Here is a 19824-nt window from a genome sequence, read left to right as displayed (position 1 = left end):
TGACGCCGTGTGCCCCCCCCCAGGGTCCCCGCGGGCTGCCAGGAGAGCGAGGACGTCCCGGCCCCTCCGGCGCTGCGGTGAGTGCGAGACCCCCCCGGCGACCCCCCCACCCCAGTAACCCCCCCCCAGTGGGGCAGGGGGGCTTCAAGGGGGGGGTGTGGGGTGCCCTGAACCCCCCCCCCGTGACCCCCCCGCTGCCGTTTCCCCCCAGGGCGCTCGCGGCAACGACGGTCTCCCCGGCCCCGCCGGCCCCCCTGTAAGTACAGGGCTTTTTGCCCCCCCCACTGGACCCCAAATCCTTTTGGGGTCCCTTGGGTGCCCCCCCCCAATAGGGGCAGCCCCCCCCACACTTTTCTTCCCCCCCCCAGGGACCCGTTGGCCCGGCCGGAGCCCCCGGCTTCCCCGGCGCCCCCGGCTCCAAGGTAAGGGCTGAGCGCGGGGGGGGTGCGGGGAGGGAAGGGGAGGGGGAAACTGAGGCACGGCCGCCCCAAATCCCCCCCCCCTACCTCCGTGTCCCCCCCCCGCAGGGGTGAAGCGGGTCCCACCGGCGCACGAGGTCCCGAGGGTGCCCAAGGTCCCCGCGGCGAATCCGGCACCCCCGGCTCCCCCGGCCCCGCCGGCGCCCCCGTAAGTGCCCCCAGGGGATTTTTGGGGACTTTTCCCCCCCCCCCCCCCCCCTCCTTGGTGGCTTGACTCCCCTGTGTGCCCCCCACCCGCAGCCTGGGAGCTGTGGGGCTGGGGGCACACCCGGGGGGGTCAGGGGGGGGCTCTGCTGGAGGTGGGGAAACTGAGGCACGGGGGGCGCTGACTGCTCCGTCCCGTAGGGCAACCCCGGCACCGACGGCATCCCCGGAGCCAAGGGCTCGGCGGTGAGTGGGGGACGGGGATGGGGACGGGGACGGGGGACACGTGGGGACACTGGGGTCATCGGGATGAGGGGGACGGGGGGGTGTGGGAGGGGGTTGGGGGGTGATGGGAGGGTTTCGGGGTGATGGGGAGATGATGGGGGGGTTGTGGGGGGTGTGGAGGTGTATGTGGGGACATTGGGGGGTGTGGGGACATTGGGGGGTGTGGGGACATTAGGGGGCATGGGGACGCTGGGGGGCACGGGGACACTGGGGCGCATGGGGATACTGGGAGATATGGGGTTACTGGGAGATATGGGGACACTGGGGGCATGGGGACACTGGGGGTATATGGGGACACTGGTGGGGCATGGGGATACTGGGGGGCATGGGGAAACTGGGAGATATGGGGATACTGGGGACGTGGGGACACTGGGGGGTGTGGGGATACTGGGAGATATGGGGATACTGGGAGATACGGGGACACTGGGGCGCATGGGGTGCTGGGTGGCATGGGGATACTGGGGGTGGGGGGATACTGGGAGATATGGGGACACTGGGGGGTGTGGGGACACTGGGGGACATGGGGATACTGGGAGATATGGGGATACTGGGGATACTGGGGGACACTGGGGGATGTGGGATGGCTGTTGTGGGGTCCTGGGGGACACGGGGTGGGGGGGACACATGAGATGCTGGGGGCCGCGCTGTTGGACGCAGAGGACGCAGGTTCCTGGGGATGTGGGGGCGCCCGGCACCGTGCCGTGTCCCCGTCCCCCCCCCCCGTGACGGTCACCGGCTGCCCGCAGGGTGCCCCGGGCATCGCGGGCGCTCCAGGTTTCCCCGGCCCCCGTGGCCCCCCCGGACCCCAAGGTGCCACCGGCCCGCTGGGACCCAAGGGACAGACGGTAAGAGTCCCCCCGACCCACCCCGAACCCCCCCAAACCCCCCCAGAGCCCCCCGAGAGGGACCTGGCTGTGGCCCCGCCCACTTCAAAATTGGCCACGCCCACTATCAGATGGCCCCGCCCACTCCGCCCCAGGCTCCTCCCCCTTTTTTAGGATCTGTCCCCATTCTTGGACCCACTTTTGGGTGCTCCCTGACCCCCCCCAAACATCCTCGGGTCTCCCCCAGGGGACCTGAATGTGGTCCCCAGAGGGGGGGGACGGGGATGGGATGGAAATGGGGAGGGGGAGGGAATGGGGTGGGGATGGGATTGGGAATGGGATTGGGGTTGGAAACTGGGATGGAAATGGGGAAGGGACAGGAATGGGATGGAAATGGGATGGGGATGGGGTGGGAATGGGATGGGGATGGGGGTGGGTACAGGGGCAAGGTAAGAGGATGAGCGTGGGGAGGAGGAAAGGGATGGGGACAGGGATGACAATGGGGACAGGCACAGGGATGAGGACGAGGGGTTGAGGTTGGGGTCAGGAATGAGGAATGGGGACAGGAAATGGAGACAGGGATGGGGTGGGGGACAGGGATGAAGATGGGGACAGGAAAAGGGATTGGGACAGGGCTGGGGATGGGGACAGGGCTCAGGACATGGGGACAGGGACAGGGGACACCGATTAGTGTGGGGACAGGAATAGGGATGGAGGCAGGGGTGCAGGTGGGGATGGGGTGGGGGACAGATGGGGTGGGGACAAAGGTGGAGAGGGGGTGAGGATGGGGACAGGGACGGGGAAGGGGACAGGAAAGGGGACGGGAAACAGGATGGGGACAGGAATGGGGACAGGAAATGGGATGGGGACAGGGATGCAGATGAAGGTGGGGACAGGGCTGGGGCCAGGGATGCAGATTGGGATGGGAATGGGGTCAGGGATGGGGGGGGGACAGGGATGGAGATGGGGACGCAGATAGGGACAGGGACCCATATAGGGACAGGGACGGGGACAGAAAAGGGGACGAGGACAGGGTCGGGGACAGGAACCCCGACGGGAACAGCACCGAGCCCCCCATCACCCCCCACCCTCTCTCTCCCCAGGGCGAACCCGGCATCGCGGGCTTCAAAGGCGAGCAAGGACCCAAGGGCGAGACGGTGAGTTTTGGGGACGGGGGGGGGACACACAAACACAAATCCAGCCCCCACCCCGCTGGAGACCCCGCTGCGGCGAGCCACCCGGCTCGGCTAACGAACCTCTTCCCCTAACGAGGCCCCTCGAGGGGCAGCGTCCCCCCCCCCCTTCCCCCCTTCTCCCATAAAGGGGGGGGGGGAACAATAGGGGCTGTGTTACTGCGCCGTGCCCCCCCCTCGTCCCCGGGGGCCGGGGACATTCCCCCGTCGCTTCATTAAGCAGCCTCAATGCGCGGGGCCGGATCCCCGCCGGGGGGCCGCTGAGCCCCGGCGCCGTCGTGACACACGGGTCGGGTGTTTGGGGAATTGGGGGGGGGTCTACGGGTTGTCCCCCCCAACCCTTTTCCCATCCCAAATCGCTGGTTTTTTGACCCGTTTTGCTCCTCTTCCTCAGGGCCCCGCAGGACCCCAAGGTGCCCCCGGGCCGGCTGGGGAGGAAGGCAAAAGAGGAGCCCGTGGGGAACCCGGTGCTGCCGGCCCCGTGGGCCCCCCCGGAGAAAGGGTGCGTGGCCCCCATCCCTCGGCGAGATGCTGCCCCCCCCAACCCCAAAAAAAACCCTCATTTTACCTTTGTTCCTCTCCTTTTTCCATAGGGTGCTCCCGGCAACCGCGGCTTCCCCGGGCAAGACGGGCTGGCTGGACCCAAGGTGGGACGTCGGGGTTATGGGGTGGGGGGGGTCCTGGGGGTGTTGCCCACCCCCTGCGCCCCCAAACCTCACCCCTGTGCCCCCCCCCCAACCCTACACAGGGTGCTCCGGGTGAACGCGGCCCCGCTGGCCTCGCCGGTCCCAAGGGTGCCACTGGTGACCCCGGGCGTCCCGGAGAGCCCGGGCTGCCCGGAGCAAGGGTAAGAGCTTGGGGGGGGGGGGGGGGGGGGGGCGCATCCTGAACCCCCCCTGGGGTGGGGGCGGCTGGGGGGGAGGGAAAGGGCTGGGGCTGCTCCTGGGGGATGGGGGGGACGCGGATGGGGCAGTGGGACGGAGGGGATGGGGGGGGGCTGCAAGGAGGCTCCTGGGGGTGGGGGGGGGGTCAGGAGCTTTGGGGTTGGTTAAGGGGCATTTGGGTTGGTTAAGGGGCATTTGGGTTGGTTAAGGGGCATTTGGGGTTGGTTAAGGGGCATTTGGGGTTGGTTAAGGGGCACTTGGGGTTGGTTAAGGGGCACTTGGGGTTGGTTAAGGGGCATTTGGGGTTGTTTAAGGGGCATTTGGGGTTGGTTAAGGGGCATTCGGGTTGGTTAAGGGGCACTTGGGGTTGGTTCAAGGGAATTTGGGGTTGGTTAAGGGGCACTTGGGGTTGGTTAAGGGGCATTTGGGGTTGGTTAAGGGGCATTTGGGTTGGGTAAAGGGCATTTGGGGTTGTTTAAGGGGCATTTGGGGTTGGATAAGGGTCATTTGGGTTGGTTAAGGGGCATTTGGGTTGGTTACAGGGAATTTGGGGTTGGTTAAGGGGCATTTGGGTTGGTTAAGGGGCACTTGGGGTTGGTTCAAGGGAATTTGGGGTTTGTTAAGGGTCGTTTGGGGTTGGTTAAGGGGCATTTGGGGTTGGTTAAGGGGCATTTGGGGTTGGTTAAGGGGCATTTGGGGTTGGTTAAGGGGCATTTGGGTTGGGTAAAGGGCATTCGGGTTAGTTAAAGTGCATTTTGGGTTGGTCAAAGCCCATTTGTGCTGATTAAGGGGCATTTGGGGTTGGTTAAGAAACATTTGGGGATGTTTCAGGAGCTTTTGGGTTGGCTAAAGAGTATTTGGGGTTGGTTGAAGTGCCTTTGGGGTTGGTTCACGGGAGCACTTGGGGTTATCCAAGACGCTCTTGGGCATTAAGGTGCTCGGTGGGGTTGGTTCAGCTCCTGTTGGGATGCCCTTTGGTGTTAGCTGAGATGCTTTTGGGGTTAGTAAAGATGCTGTGGGGTGCTCTTTGGGGTTGGTTAAGGTGCCCTTTGGGGCTGGTTAAGGTGCGCCTCGGGGCTAGTTAAGGTGCCTTTGGGGTTAAGGTGCTCTTTGGGGTGAGGTTGGGTGCATTTGGGATTAGTCACGGGGCTCTTTGGGCTCCTGGGCTCTTTGGGGTTTGCCACGACGCTCCTTGGGGCTACCTAAAACACTCGGGGCTTAGCCGGGAAGCATTTGGGGTCACCAAAGCTGCCCTTTGGGGGGGGTCCGCAGCCCCCTGTGCCCCCCAGGTGAGCCCCAGCCCCATCCCAACAGCTTTCCCTGCTGTGTCCGGGTGGGATGGGGTGCTCGGTGTCCCCCCCCTGCCCGGGCACCACCCGCTGCAGCCCCCCCAATTTTGCTTCCCCAGGGTCTCACCGGCCGCCCCGGCGATGCTGGACCTCAAGGCAAAGTCGGCCCCACCGTAAGTGATGCTCCACGGGGCGGGGGTCTTGAGGTTTAGGGGGGGGGGATGCCGTGACCCCACACTGACGTCCCCCCCTCCCCACAGGGCTCTCCCGGCGAGGACGGCCGCCCCGGCCCCCCCGGCCCTCAGGGTGCCCGTGGGCAGCCCGGCGTGATGGGTTTCCCCGGTCCCAAAGGCGCTAACGTAAGTTTTGGGGCGTTTTCTGGTGTTTTCTGCCCCCCAAAAAATGGTGTTGTGAAGACCAAGGCCCCCCCCATCACCACCACCCCTCTCCTCCCTTTAGGGTGAGCCTGGAAAAGCCGGCGAAAAAGGGCTGCCCGGTGCCCCGGGGCTGCGGGTGAGTTGGTTTTGCTGCCCCCCCCCCTCCCCAAAACCTCTCCTGGGGGCTTCTTCAGCTGAAACAGCCCCCGGGTGGGGAAACTGAGGCACGGGACGGAGCTGAGCTTGTGTGTGGGGGGGTCTCCTCCGCAGGGTCTTCCTGGCAAGGATGGTGAGACAGGAGCTGCCGGCCCCCCCGGACCTGCCGTGAGTGTCACCAGCGTCTTATTTTGGGGACAAAACCTCCCTGAAACACGGGGTTGGGGGTCGTAGCCCCCCCCCACCCTCCCCAGATCTGGGCACCCCCCACGTGTTGGGGATCTGGGGTGGGCGAGACCCCCGGGGTCGGGGTGCAGGGATTTTGCCCTATGCATTGCTGTGATTTCGGGTTTTCCCCCAAATTTTGGGGTGGGCGAAGGGCTGCGAAGCCCCCCCATGTCTGAATCCCTGGGGGGGTTTCGGGGCCGTCACCGCCCTCCTTCCCTAGGGTCCCGCTGGTGAGAGAGGAGAGCAAGGAGCCCCCGGTCCCTCCGGCTTCCAGGTGAGTGGGGGGCACACGGGGGGGGGGGTCAGGGTGCTGGGGTGGGGGTGATGCTCGTGGGCACCCCCTAACCCCACTTCTTGCCCCCCCAGGGGCTGCCCGGCCCACCAGGTCCCCCCGGAGAGAGCGGCAAACCCGGAGACCAGGTGAGACCCCCTCCCTCCTTCCCTTCTCCCCATCGCCCCCCCGGCTGCGCATGGGGGCTCAGCACCCCCGGACCCCCCCAGTGCTGACCCCCGGCTCTTCCCCCATCCCCGCAGGGTGTTCCCGGAGAAGCCGGTGCCCCCGGTCTCGTCGGTCCCAGAGTAAGTATCGCTCCTGGATTGGGTTCGGGACCCCTCTCTCTGTCCCATGGGGAGGGTCTGGGGGGGCAACGGGCAGAATCCGTCCTCCCCCACCCAATGCTCCTCCAGTCCCGGTGGCTCAGCCTCCACCGCAGCGCATCCCCAGTCCTCCCAGTACACCCCAGTCCCCTCCAGGACGGATGCTCTGCCCTCTGACGTCCTTACCGAGGACCCCACGACCCCCACCGTGGCCTCCTTTTTCTAACGCTGTCCCCCCCCCACGCCAGGGCGAACGCGGCTTCCCCGGTGAGCGCGGCTCCCCCGGCGCACAAGGGCTGCAGGGTCCCCGCGGGCTCCCCGGCACGCCAGGCACCGACGGACCCAAGGTGGGTGACGAGGGGACCCACTGGGAGGGGGCTCGGTGCCCCCCCCGCGGATCCGTGCCGCCGTGAGCACCCCGATGACCCCAATTCTGCTCCGCTCTAGGGTGCAACCGGCCCGGCCGGCCCCAACGGCGCCCAAGGACCCCCAGGGCTGCAGGGAATGCCTGGAGAGAGAGGAGCAGCTGGCATCGCCGGCCCCAAGGGTGACCGGGTAGGTGACATGTCCCGTGGGTGACCCCATGGGTGTCCCCGGGGGTGTCCCCAAGGGTGTCGGGGCTCGGCTCGGCTCATGGCACCTCCGTCTCGCCCCGCAGGGAGACGTCGGCGAGAAGGGTCCCGAGGGAGCTCCTGGGAAGGACGGCGCACGCGTAAGTGGGACGGGGACACGGTGAAAGCGGCCACCCGAGGGTGCTGGTGGGGGCCACGTCCTCATTTTTCTCTCTCCTGTAGGGTCTGACCGGTCCCATCGGCCCCCCCGGCCCCGCTGGCCCCAACGGCGAGAAGGTGAGAGCCCGGCCAGCCCCACGGCTGCATCGAGACGCCCCCACGGTGCTCCCTGGGGAGATGCCACCAACGCCCCCACCTCTCCATCCTCTCTTTTCCAGGGTGAATCCGGCCCCCCCGGTCCATCTGGCGCTGCCGGTGCCCGCGGTGCCCCCGTAAGTGCGACACCCACAGCCCCCAAGGGTGCTGGCGGTGACACCGCTGGCCGCGCTCCCCCCGTCCCCACCGTTAACCCCGGCATCTGTCCCAAATAGGGCGAGCGTGGCGAGCCCGGTGCCCCCGGTCCTGCTGGATTTGCCGGCCCCCCGGTGAGTATTTAGCCCTGTCCCCCCCCCAACACGCATCCAGCATCCTCTCCCCGCTCACGGCGGCCGCTTTTCCCCCCCCCCTTGGTGCAGGGCGCCGATGGACAACCCGGTGCCAAAGGCGAGCAAGGAGAGCCCGGGCAGAAGGGTGACGCCGGCGCTCCTGGTCCCCAAGGTCCCTCGGGCGCACCCGGCCCCCAGGTGGGTACAGCCCCCAAATGGGGGCAGACCCCGCACCACGAAATTTGGGGCAGACCCCGCGCCACGAAATTTGGGGCATGGCCTCGACACGGCCCCGCTGCGGGCGTCGCAGCCCCCCAGGAGCATTTCCAACCCTCTTTTCTCTCCTCCCCAGGGTCCCACTGGTGTAACTGGTCCCAAAGGAGCCCGCGGTGCTCAGGGTCCCCCCGTGAGTATCGGGGGGGTGGGCAGGGGGCTGGGGAAGGGGCAGCCCCGGGATGTCACATCTCAGCCACCTTTCTCCTCTCCTTCCCCAGGGAGCCACCGGATTCCCCGGAGCCGCCGGCCGCGTGGGACCACCCGGCCCTAATGTGAGTTGGGGGGTGTCTGGGGTCGCCCCCACCCAGGGTTCGGGTGCCTCCTGCCCCCTGCCAGGCGGAGGGGACAGCGCATCCCTGCAGGGGCTCTGGGACTCCAGGCTGCTCGTGGCCATTCCTCAGCCCCTAAAAAGGGATTTTTCTCAGGGTTTTGAGGCTCGGGAGCAGAGCCAGACCCCGAGCAGCACCGGGATGTGGGCGATGAAGGTGGAGAAGCCTCCTCTGTTTGCACCAACCTTGTTTTCCTCCCCCGCAGGGTAACCCAGGTCCCCCCGGCCCCCCTGGCTCTGCTGGCAAGGACGGTCCCAAGGGTGCTCGTGGCGACGCCGGTCCCCCGGGCCGTGCCGGCGACCCCGGGCTCCAAGGCCCTGCTGGCCCCCCTGGCGAGAAAGGCGAACCCGGAGAGGACGGCCCTGCGGTGAGCTTTTTGGAGGGGGGGGGACACCTCTCTCCGTGCTCCCCCGGCTGCGTGGTGCCATCCCACAGGGTCTGAGCCCCCTCCTCTGCTTCCCCGCAGGGTCCCGATGGTCCCCCCGGTCCCCAAGGCTTGGCAGGACAGCGCGGCATCGTCGGTCTGCCCGGACAGCGCGGCGAGAGAGGCTTCCCCGGGCTGCCAGGGCCATCGGTGAGTCAAATTTGGGGGCTGTGAACCCTCGCTGGGGGGCGAAACGCAGGGGCTGCACCACCCCGGGCACGTCTCAGGGCCTCCAGCCCCCTTGGTGCTGTCCGAGCACCCTGGGGTCTCCGTGTCCGGGTGCTGGGTGGGGTTGTGCAGGGCCGGCTTCTCCCCACCAGGAGCCGCTGGTGCAAGCCCTGAAGAAGGGACGGGGAAATATCAGGGCTGGGTGGATGCAGCGGGGTCTGGGAGCCTCAAAATAAACCCGTCGATGGGTGAAGGCTGCGCCGGGGTCTCTCCCATTCACATGCTTTTTTCCCCTTGTTTAGGGCGAACCCGGAAAGCAAGGAGCACCTGGCTCTGCGGGCGACCGAGGCCCCCCCGGCCCCGTGGGTCCCCCCGGTCTCACAGGTCCTGCTGGCGAGCCTGGGCGTGAGGTAGGCGAACCCCTCCTTGGGGAAAAAAAATAGGGAAGCGGATCGGTGCCTCCAGCTACGGCTGCACCAGGCATTGCTGAGCATCCCAGGCATAACTCAGCTCCTGGAGCTCTCGGGCACCTTTCCACCAGCATTTTTTTTGCCTCGAAAGGCGACTTGGTGCTCATCCCAGGGTGCTAATTTCTCCTCTTCTCCTCCCAGGGCAACCCCGGTGCTGATGGCCCCCCAGGCAGAGACGGCGCAGCCGGCGTGAAGGTGAGTTTGCTGCGGGCTCCCGCCTTGGTGCTTGCTCTCCGTGCCCCAAAAAGCCCCAAGTTTGGCATGGATCTGAGCCCAAAAAGCCCAAGTTTGGCACGGATCTGAGCACCGCGCTGTCTGCACGCAGGGCGATCGCGGCGAGACCGGCCCCGTGGGTGCCCCCGGCGCTCCCGGTGCCCCCGGCGCTCCCGGCCCCGTTGGTCCCACCGGCAAACAAGGAGACAGAGGCGAGACGGTGAGTGCCAGGGCTCGTTGGGTTTAAGGTCTCGATATGGGAGCTGGTAGCCACCCCGTGCACAGATTAAGCAAGCAAATGACAGCGGCTCCCCGGGAGCAATTAGCTGCTTGGAGTAATTGGGAGAGCCAGGCGGTGCCGTTAGGGGCTGCTGCTAATTCAGCAGTGCCTCGAGAGCTGTTTGCATCTCGGAGCATCTTCCCGAGGAGCTATCAGTGCCCAGAGCCCCCTCAGAGCAAGCCTGGGGAGCTGTAAGCAGGCAAAATCTGCCGGGGCATCTGCAGGGCTCCTTCCATGCTCCCATGCTCCGGCTGAGCGTATTTAAAGCTGTCGTTAAGCCCCATTAAGACTTTTTTTTCACTGTCACAGATGCCAGCAGGGCTGGGAACAGGAGTGTGGTGCCTGGGGCTGGTTCCAACGCCCCCCAAACACCCATAATCCCGGCCCCGAGGCTGTGGGTGTTTCGGGGTGCTGGCACCTCTTGGCACGACCCCCGTCCCGGCTCCTTTTGACTCCCTTTTTTCTCCTCGCAGGGTGCACAAGGGCCCATGGGTCCCTCCGGTCCTGCAGGCGCTCGAGGCATGCCGGTGAGTGGTGCTGCGCCCCCTGGCACGTCCCGTGTGTGAAACATGGGGTCCTGGGTGCCTTGGGCAGGGGTCTGCCACCCCGAGCCTGACGCGGCCCCTTCCCCGCTCACAGGGTCCCCAAGGGCCTCGTGGTGACAAAGGTGAGACTGGAGAGGCTGGAGAGAGAGGGCTGAAGGGCCACCGCGGCTTCACCGGACTGCAGGGTCTTCCCGGCCCCCCTGTAAGTTGTTTTTGGGGTCTCAGCGCTGAGCCCAGCCGCAGGATGCGGCTCCTTTGGGGGTCTCTGCGGCCACCGAGGGACCCCCGAGCCCACCCGAAGGCTTTGCTGGGGCTGAGCCTGCTGCAGCCGCCCACCCTCGCTTCTTCCACAGGGTCCTTCTGGAGACCAAGGCGCTGCTGGTCCTGCTGGTCCCTCCGGCCCCAGAGTAAGTCCTGACGGTGCCGTTTGGGGTGGCGAGAGGCCAAGGAGCTCCCAACGCCCCCCCCGGGCACCTCCAGCCTCGAGCCCCCACCGAGAGCTCATGGCTCCACACCCTTCCCTTTGCTCCTTCACCGACCTGACCCCCCGAATTCGGGGCTCTCTCCTAGGGTCCCCCCGGCCCTGTCGGCCCCTCCGGCAAAGACGGCTCCAACGGCATGCCCGGCCCCATCGGCCCCCCCGGCCCCCGCGGACGGAGCGGCGAACCCGGCCCTGCGGTGAGATTTGGCAGCAGGAGGCAGGGCACGGGGTCCGGCTGGCTGAGCAGCCCCTCACGATGTGTTCTTCTTCTTCCCATAGGGTCCTCCTGGAAATCCCGGCCCCCCCGGTCCCCCCGGCCCTCCCGGCACCGGTATCGACATGTCAGCTTTCGCCGGCTTGGGTCAGACGGAGAAAGGCCCCGACCCCATCCGCTACATGCGGGCGGACGAGGCCGCCGGCGGGCTGCGGCAGCACGACGTCGAGGTGGACGCCACCCTCAAGTCCCTCAACAACCAGATCGAGAGCATCCGCAGCCCCGAGGGCTCCAAGAAGAACCCGGCCAGGACCTGCCGCGACATCAAGCTCTGCCACCCCGACTGGAAGAGCGGTACGAGGCACCGCCGCCTCCCCTCTCCCTGCTTTCCTCCCCAGCCCCTGGCACCCAAAAGCAGCCTTGGGGTTCCTCGCCCCGACCCCCCCGAGCCCCCTTAGCGAGCTGTTTGTGCCCCCCTCGTGCTGCAGGAGACTACTGGATCGACCCGAACCAGGGCTGCACCCTGGATGCCATCAAGGTTTTCTGCAACATGGAGACGGGCGAGACCTGCGTCTACCCGACCCCCAGCAGCATCCCCAAAAAGAACTGGTGGAGCAGCAAGACCAAAGACAAGAAGCACGTCTGGTTCGCCGAGACCATCAACGGCGGCTTCCACGTAAGTGGGAGGCCTGCCTGGGGGGTGAATTCCACGCGGGACGCCCTCCTTGGGGTCGTCTCGGTGGATGTGGTGGGAAGCAGGTGGGTTAGGGCTGTTAGAGGAAGGAGCAGCTGGGTTAGGATGAGCTTGAATGTGTGGAGTCGGGTCAATTTGGCTCCGCAAGTCAAAGTTTTGTTGTTTTGTGTTTTTGGCAAAGATTTTGCAGCCATCTGGGAGCACAAAACTCGGCGGTCCCTTCCCAGGGGTGGCTGGAAATAACCCGCCGTGATGATGCCCGCGGGTTTTGACCTCTCTTTCCTCTTCCTTGCAGTTCAGCTACGGCGATGAGAGCCTTTCCCCCACCACCGCCAGCATCCAGCTGACCTTCCTCCGCCTGCTGTCCACCGAGGGCTCCCAGAACGTCACCTACCACTGCAAGAACAGCATCGCCTACATGGACGAGGAGACGGGCAACCTGAAGAAAGCCCTCCTCATCCAGGGCTCCAACGACGTGGAGATCAGGGCCGAGGGCAACAGCAGGTTCACCTACAGCGTCCTGGAGGACGGCTGCACGGTAAGGCGGTGGGGACGAAGTTGGGGGGCTGCGGCCGGACCCCCGATGCTGCCCGGTGGTTTGGATGGCCCCGGAGCAGCTGACGGCATCCCTGCTTCTCGTTCCGTCCCCAGAAACACACTGGCAAATGGGGCAAGACAGTCATCGAGTACCGGTCGCAGAAGACCTCGCGCCTGCCCATTGTAGATATTGCACCTATGGACATTGGTGGCGCCGAGCAGGAGTTTGGCGTGGATATCGGCCCCGTCTGCTTCTTGTAAAAAGGATTGTTTTATTTGTGTGTTTGTTCGTTGGTTGTTTTGGTTTGTTGTTTTTTTTTTGTTTTTTTTTTTTAAAAAAAAAGAAATCCAGCCCAATACAGTAAAAGAAAACCAATCCCACCCCAAGGACCCGTCCTTCCCAATCACTCCAACGACTTCTGCACTGAATGGCTGGCACGACCCTCGGTCCTCGCGCTTGGGACCACCGCCTCCCTCCAGCGCCGTCACGGGGCAGACTGCGACATAAAACCACGGGCTTATTTATTTATTGCCTTCCTGGAAGGCCTATTTTTTAGGTCGGGTGGAGGTGGGAATCTAACTGGCATGTACGACGGCCCCTCCCCGCCAAAGGGATCTGGCAAATGCAGGTATCACGAATCCCCCCCGCCCCAGCCCCTTCCCTCCCCCCTGTGTATCACCAGCAGGAGTGCTAATGTATAATACAACACAAATGGTGCTATTCTTGTAAAACAAGTCTGTATTTTTTAACATCAAGTTGATATAAAAAAAAAAAAAAACTTTTGGTGGAAAGTCAAGTGGATGTGCACGGTGTTTTTTCCTCTCGCCCACGGTGTTGGCTGCAGTCTAACCCCTGCCCTTCCCCTCTTTTGGGGCCATTCGGGGTTTAGGGTCAAATCTCAAACTCTCTGGGTTAAGAATACCTCATATAAAGGGGAAAAAAAATAAAATAATAACACAAAACCTTCAAAAAAGGAAGGAAAAATGCTTTAAGTGATAAATCTCGAAAGCACCAGGCATGAACACAGCAGCTGGGTTTATGGGGTTTGCTCATCCCCCTGCACCCCAAACCAGCACCGGGGTGCCTTGAGGCAAGGGATCTCCCTTCCAGGGCTGGGTTAGGGACACCAGTTGGAGGAAACCAGTAAAACCAGTGGGGAAGGGGAGGCTGAGGCCACGTCCTGTGCAGGTCAGCACAGCTGGAACCAGGGGCTGAGCAGGGAGAGGTTTGTGGGTGGACGGAGTCCTGGGAGATGAGTAATTCCATCATTCCCGTCAAAAACCAGGTGCAGGGATTAATTCCTCAGCCCCCTGATGCTCCTTCCCCTCGTCCCCAAGGAATTTGTCCCCTTTTGGCCACGCAGAAATGCAATTTAAGGAGAGATATTGCAACCCTGATGGTGGAGGCGTTCACAGCCACAGGGCACGCACCCTGACTTGTAAAAGCAGCTCTGCCTTTAAGGCTTCATAAAAAGCTACACATGTAAGTGCTGCTCTTAAGCAGCTTGCTAATTAGAGGAAAAGCCTCACTAGTTGATTTTTATTTATTTTTTTTAAACTATCTTAAAGAAAATTAGCCCACTGACCCCCTCAAGAGTTGCAAACTTCAGCTTTACGAGCAGGACGTACCGGGCAGCTGCTGGCTCGGGGACTGCAGGTTTCGCGATGGTGCTTTTGTTAAAACCCCAGCTTTTCTCCTCAGTCGCTAGCACGGGTACCGCAGGCTCATTAAGAGAAATTATGACTTTAAAGGATGAAAAAAAAAACTTTAAAAATGCTACTTCGGGGCCCTTACCTCGCTTTTAAACGCTCACAGCTGGCACCGCGGCAGCAGCCCCTCCTGCTAAAGCACCTAAGGCAGCTTCCCAGGGCTGGGATTTTTAGAAAAAAAAAAACATTGGCAGAAGAAATTCATTAAAAAGGATTGGAGGATTAAGAAGGATTTTCACAATAAATGCCCTTTAAAAGGCCAAGTGCTTTGCCACATGACCCGGAGGGCACCCCCAATTATCAGCGCTCTGGCTCTCGCTCGCACCGGCGCTTTTCCTGCTCAGCCAAGCAGCAGGAGTTGGGTTCCTGCAGGCACCCAGCGAGCCCCCCAAAAACCTCCCAGCTAAAAGCAGCTCTGCTTTTAAGGGCTGGAGCAGGAGAGCAGCGGTTATCTGCAGCACGAAGAGGGGAGCAAGGGGCTCTGCCACCCACGAGGACACCAAATCACCCCAGACCAGGCGCTGCAAGGCTGCCGAGGGGCAGAAAGCAAATGGGATAAAGGGCAGAGCGGGCCACTTCCTCATCTTCCTCAAAGAAAACTCAGCTCATCATAATTACGAGAAGGGAACAGGGGTTTTACAAAACCAAGTCGTGTGAGAGGCTTGTGACTGGGGAAGGGGCAGTGTGACAGTCACAGTGCGGGGCTGCAAATCCTGTCCCCTGCAGGAACGGGGGCAGCCCGAGGGCTCCATGGCTTCACTTCTTGAGTTTCTTGGCCCTTGTTGCCCAAAATCATCAACGAGAGACAAGGTGCACTCTCTAGGACAAAGTTGGACTGCCACAGGTCACAGCATTTCCTCATGTCCAGTGAGGTGACCCCACACAGCACCCTCCAGCCCCGCTTTAATAACTCAATTCTAGAAAGTCTGGAGGCCAAAACACCACCTCTTAGAAAACAACAGGGTATTTTTATTTCACACTCGCACAAAACAAAGCGTCCTTCATTGAGAAACACCAGACCCCTTCCCCTACAGCTTCTGCCCGCGCCGTGCTTCCACGCGCTCGCTTCCGACAGAGGGCTGGAGAAAGGCGTAGGTGCGCGCAGAGAGGAAACGCGGGGGGCTGCAGTGATCGGGTTCCAGAAGAACTACAAAGGGCAGAGGCAGAATGAAACCCTCCAAGCTGCAAACGGGGGGGAGAAGCTTGGAGAAGAACCGCAGCAGGCTGAGCTTTCACAGCGGATTTATTTGCTTTACCGTCCTTCGGGACTGCCTGGCTCCTGCGAGGTGAGCCTTTGAAACAAGAAACCCCCCCCCCTCCAAACCTTCCACCAAATCAGTTTAAATCTGCAGCAGGCAGGAGTACAAAGCAGCACTGAGCTGTGCATTCCCCAGTTTCAAACACCAGAGACCCCCCAGCTGCCCAACGCCCCCTGCACACCGAGCAGCAGCCTTCAGCAGGGCTGCAGCGTTTGGGTCTCAGCTGCCAAAAATCAAGAATCTGTGCAAGGGGGAACGCCTGTGCCCTGCTGGCTCCAGTTCCTTTTCCTCCTCCTAGTGCAAATTACACAGGTGAAAGCCTGAACGCCTTGCCTGTGTGCTCCTGGCAAAGCTTCATCCCTTTTTTAAAATCAAGTTCTGCTCTGAAACATGCCAGTGACACACCGCCACCGAGCAGAACTGGAATAAATTAATTGCTCAGAACTCGTTAGTTTGCTCTGGAAGGACCAGGTATGGTGCTAAGCTTCAGAACAGCTGCAAAACTCAACTCTAGATCTTTGGACCACAAAGCACAGAGCTTGAGAATCCGGTTTCCCTACCCAAAACCCAGTTCTTTGGAACCGAAGAGGAAGGCAGGCCCAGCAGGCCCCTTACTCTGGAAGGGACCCGCTTGCCTGCACACGAACAACACCCGAAGTGGATTTGAGGGACAGGCCAGCAACGCAGCCCAGCTGCATGCCAGAGAGTGCAAGAGGGACCCCAGAGCTTTCAAGTATCCCCCAAAGTCAGTCACGATCCCTTCTGCTTCCATTTGAAAGTGCCCGGTCCTTTCTACAGCTACGGATTTCACAGGGAGCAGCGGCAGCGAGCTCAGGGCTTGCTCCAGGCTTTGGCTGCGCCCTGCGTCGAGGGGGCTGGCAGAGGCAGCGGATCGGGGGCAGCCGTGGAGTTGGTGCTGCAGTCGACGTAGTGGTAGGTTTCCAAAGCGCTCTGCGTCACGTGCCCGATGTAGGAGAGCTTCACTGATGTCCTGAGAGAAGGGAGAGAGGCTTAGAGGGGACAGGACGAGGGGCTGAGACCCCTCTGTTAAATTAAAGCCACCAGCAGCCTGCATTCATCACAAAACTCCTCTTCCCACCCTCAAAAGCTGTGGATCCTCTCAGATTTCCAGTGAGGGCACCCAGGACTGCTCGCTGCAGGGAGAGCTGGTGAGTCCAGCCCCACGCCACCCATCACGTGGGAACTCAGTTTAGGGCAATCTGGTGCCTTTTCCCCCCTGCCTTACATTTTACCCAACTGTGTCAACTGGTCTGCATGAAAGCTGACGCAGGGAACCAGGCCGGGGTGCTTGCCAAGCGGGATTTTCCTCGTGCACCCTGATCTGCTGTGGCAGCAGTTCCCCTTTGAGTCAGGAGCAGCGCAGAAAGCAGCCTACCTCATGAAGATGACGATGTTATGCACCTTCACCTTGGGAAACGTGCAAAAGAAACTGGAAGAGACCAAAAACAAAGAAGTAGGTCAGCACAGGCTAAGCAGCCTGCTTCTCGGTACCTTCCCATGTTGTTTTCCCCTCGGTGCTAACTCAATTCAAGACAGCGTCCAAAACCCCATCACAACATCCTCACAGAGCAACCTTTCGAGTAATTTCTAGCAAAGTTACTTTTCAGAAAGTTAGCAGAAAGCTGGTAGTTTCCTGAGCAAATGCTAAATAAAGGATCTGAAACCTTCCCACTCCCCAGCCAGACACAGAGAACAGTGAATGCTTACTACACGTAAGAGAAAGGTCCGCCCATCTCCGCTTTCACCGTGAAATTCACCTGCAAAAGAAAAACATGTCCACATGCAGCCTGCGTGCTCACTTCAATCCATCCCTTTTGGGCTCTTTTCTACCTTATTACATTTCAGCTGGTGTGCACAGAGCCCAGCCCATGAGTATTTGCTAAGCAAATGTCTGTCTTTAGGTATAGACAGACAATATTTAAGGTAATTTGTAATACTGCACAGGTTTCACACGATTTAGTGATGCTTTTACTTATTGTGAGTGTAAAGAAGGTCAAATACCAGTTTGTCACTCAGGGGCTGGATGCTGGAGACGTTGGTGATCTGCTGGCTTCCCACCACGGTGTTCATGTACTGCACCTGGCTGGTCAGGCTGGTCACTGCCACCGAGTAGAAGTTGGAGTTCCTGATCCGTAAGGTGGCCTGGAAAGAAAGGGGAGAGAGGTAGCAGCGACCTCCTGGGCAGCTCAGCACGGGGCTTGTTCCCTCGAGAAGAGAGGGGCAGAGAAACTTTACCGTGATGGCCAGGACGACAACTGAGTTCTTTTTGTCGAACCAGACTTGAACCACTTTGATGCCACCGTCATCCACCAGGACGGAGTGGGGGAAGAGGAAGAAAACCACCAGCCCTGATATCAGGAGGCAGAGCAGCACCGACAGCAGGACGTAGAGCTTCCTGGAAGAGGCAGGGAAGGGCTCAAAAACAACACTTGTGACCGTGGGACCTCACGAAGCTGAAACCCAGCGAAAAACCACCCATTTGTCCTTCCCTGAAAGAGGCCCAAAGTGCTGCTCGAACGTTTTCGATATCCGATCTTGCTCAAAACCATCACCCTTTAGCTACTCATTACCAAAAAGTAAACTGCCTCAAGAATCACTCTTGTCCCCGTGGTGCTTTCAGTGCACGTTTTTGCTGCTGCTACGGCGGTTTCTTTCTAAAACCCTCAGTAAAGAGCACGGGGACAGAGGCTGTGAGTGGGACGATTGTTTCCATGCTCACCCCTACGGTGGGATTTAACAGGAAATATTTAGAGTTAAAAGTCGCATTTGTTAGCATATTTTGGTGAAAACAAGCCAGTAGGGTGAAGGAAAGGCTGGAGACTGTGTAGAGCGTTGAGCTCTGCTACTACACGACAAAAAAAGCCCTGTCTGCTCTTCACAGAGGAGCAGTTACTCTTACTCCACACTTACGTTCTCTGCGGGCGGAGCCGCTGGTCGCTGTAGGGGATGAGAGCCACCAGCTCGTTGACCTGCTCTGGAAAGCAAAAAAGAGCACGAAAACCGAGTTGGAGATGGAAAATTCAACAAGGAGCGTTTCTGCCCCCTGCTTTTTGGTTTTACACACGAGGGGAGCGCTCACCCGTGGGAATGCAGCCGGTGCCCTGGCAGGTGGGGCAGGTGATGCTGTCCTGCCCCGTGAATTCCACGTAGGGGAACTTGGCGATGTCCTCCTTGCGGTCCCTGCTGTCGAGCAAATCATCATCATCGTCGTCACCGCCAGCCTTCCTCTGCTGCCGGGGGGCAGCGCTGCCAGCCGGGGGGGAGAGCGCAGCCCCCATCGCTGCCGAGCCTGTGATGGGGGACAAGGGACATTAAGGACGATTTCTGGCAGGCCAGGAGACCCGGCCCCAAAATATGTGCACAGGGGGAAGCACCCAGCCCTTAGGCAGCCCCCCCAGCTGGGACCCCTCCCAGCACCCCTTAGGGAAGCCCCCTCAAGTCAGAATCCCCCCCCCCCAGGGGTCCAGCCCCCACCCCAGAGACTTTCAGCCTCAGGGGAAGCTCCCCCAGCACCCTGCCAGCAGAGGCACCCCACCAGGAGCACCTCAAAGGCTCAGCTCCCCCACGCCCCCCCCCCCAAAAAGGAAGAACCCCTCCCCAAAAAGAGAGGCCCCCTCATGCTCAATCCCCAAAAAGAGACCCCCTCAGCCCTAAGCCCCAAAAAGAAGCCCCCTTACATCCCCCAAAGAGACCCCCCGTCCCCCATCCCTAAAGAGACACCTCATATCCCCCCCAAAAAACAGACCCCCTCATCCACCCAAAAAGACCTCCTCTTGCCCCCCAAAAGAGCCACCCCTCACATACACCCCCAAAAAGAGTCCCCTCCCCCCCAAAAAGAGACCCCTCTCAACCCTAAGCCCCAAAAAAGAGACCCCCTTAACCCCCACCCCTAAAGAGCCCCCCTCAGCCCCCTCCCCAAAAAAGGAGCCCCCATCTCCCAAAAAAGACCTCCTCTTGCCCCCCAAAAAGTCCCCCCTCACACACACCCCAAAGAGTCCCCCTCAACCCTAAGCCCCCAAAAACAGCCCTCCTCACCCCCCTCCCCAAAAATGAGCCCCCCAATGCTCCCCCCCAAAAAAATAGCCCCCCTCACCCCCCCCAAAAAAAACAAGAGCCCCCCTCCCAGCCCCCTAAAAAGAGGCCCCCTCAACCCCCTTCCCCAAAAAGAGGCCCCCACACCCCCCTTTTTCCCCCAAAGCCCCCCCAGGCCCACAGGGGGTCCCCTCCCGACCCCCCCCTCACCGCCGCCGCCTCCCCTCAGGCCGCGCAGCCGCCGTTGCTATGACGACGACGCGGGCGGAAGAAGGGGGCGGAGCCTAATCATCGCCCCGCCCCCTCCGCTGAAGGCGCATGCGCACTGTGCTGAAAGGGAGTTGGATCTTCGCTGGCCACGCCCCCTAACTGAAGCCACGCCCATTGCGTGCGCCGGGCGGGGCGTTGCGTCATCGCCCCGCCCCCCGAGGCAGTGGGCGGGGGCTGTGGGCCCCGCCCCCGTCGTGACGACAACAGCAGCCCCGCCTGGGCGCGGCTCTCCCTCAGTGCGCATGCGCTAGATGGCAGAGGGGCGGGTCCGCGGCCACACCCGTTGGTG

The 19824-nt window shown here is 61.8% G+C and overlaps 2 protein-coding genes across 3 annotated transcripts; one reads left to right on the top strand and one right to left on the bottom strand.

Annotated features, from left to right (window-relative positions):
* Nucleotides 1–23: 23 nt before the first annotated feature.
* On the top strand, nucleotides 24–12905 carry COL2A1 (collagen type II alpha 1 chain; the record flags this gene model as incomplete). Its single annotated transcript, XM_082785686.1, has 39 exons — nucleotides 24–77; nucleotides 212–256; nucleotides 369–422; nucleotides 529–627; nucleotides 825–869; nucleotides 1655–1753; nucleotides 2836–2889; nucleotides 3320–3427; nucleotides 3519–3572; nucleotides 3674–3772; nucleotides 5218–5271; nucleotides 5359–5457; nucleotides 5558–5611; nucleotides 5746–5799; nucleotides 6080–6133; nucleotides 6226–6279; nucleotides 6394–6438; nucleotides 6705–6803; nucleotides 6904–7011; nucleotides 7115–7168; nucleotides 7251–7304; nucleotides 7406–7459; nucleotides 7559–7612; nucleotides 7703–7810; nucleotides 7965–8018; nucleotides 8107–8160; nucleotides 8423–8584; nucleotides 8684–8791; nucleotides 9112–9219; nucleotides 9421–9474; nucleotides 9605–9712; nucleotides 10246–10299; nucleotides 10412–10519; nucleotides 10671–10724; nucleotides 10888–10995; nucleotides 11078–11366; nucleotides 11501–11688; nucleotides 12002–12244; nucleotides 12358–12905. Coding segments are annotated over 39 exons (3495 nt in total), but the record flags the coding sequence as incomplete, so codon positions are not given.
* Nucleotides 12906–14901: 1996 nt separating this feature from the next.
* TMEM106C (transmembrane protein 106C) lies at nucleotides 14902–19529 on the bottom strand. Of its 2 annotated transcripts, XM_082785688.1 has the most exons (8): nucleotides 19476–19529; nucleotides 18313–18522; nucleotides 18144–18207; nucleotides 17469–17628; nucleotides 17235–17375; nucleotides 16941–16990; nucleotides 16609–16662; nucleotides 14902–16203 (listed from the first exon to the last, which is right to left on the bottom strand). In XM_082785688.1, exons 2-8 carry the CDS (start codon nucleotides 18509–18511, stop codon nucleotides 16044–16046), a joined length of 828 nt encoding a protein of 275 aa, XP_082641814.1. In that variant the 5' UTR covers nucleotides 18512–18522; nucleotides 19476–19529; the 3' UTR covers nucleotides 14902–16043. The 2 variants fall into 2 exon arrangements, with proteins under 2 accessions (XP_082641814.1, XP_082641813.1); XM_082785687.1 differs by having other exon boundaries at nucleotides 17235–17628.
* Nucleotides 19530–19824: the final 295 nt, after the last annotated feature.

The sequence above is a fragment of the Aythya marila genome (assembly GCF_965140915.1).
Source record: "Aythya marila genome assembly, contig: HAP1_HAP1_SCAFFOLD_412, whole genome shotgun sequence".
In the NCBI taxonomy this organism is placed as follows: Eukaryota; Metazoa; Chordata; class Aves; order Anseriformes; family Anatidae; genus Aythya; species Aythya marila.
This window is presented reverse-complemented; position numbering and strand designations above follow the sequence as displayed.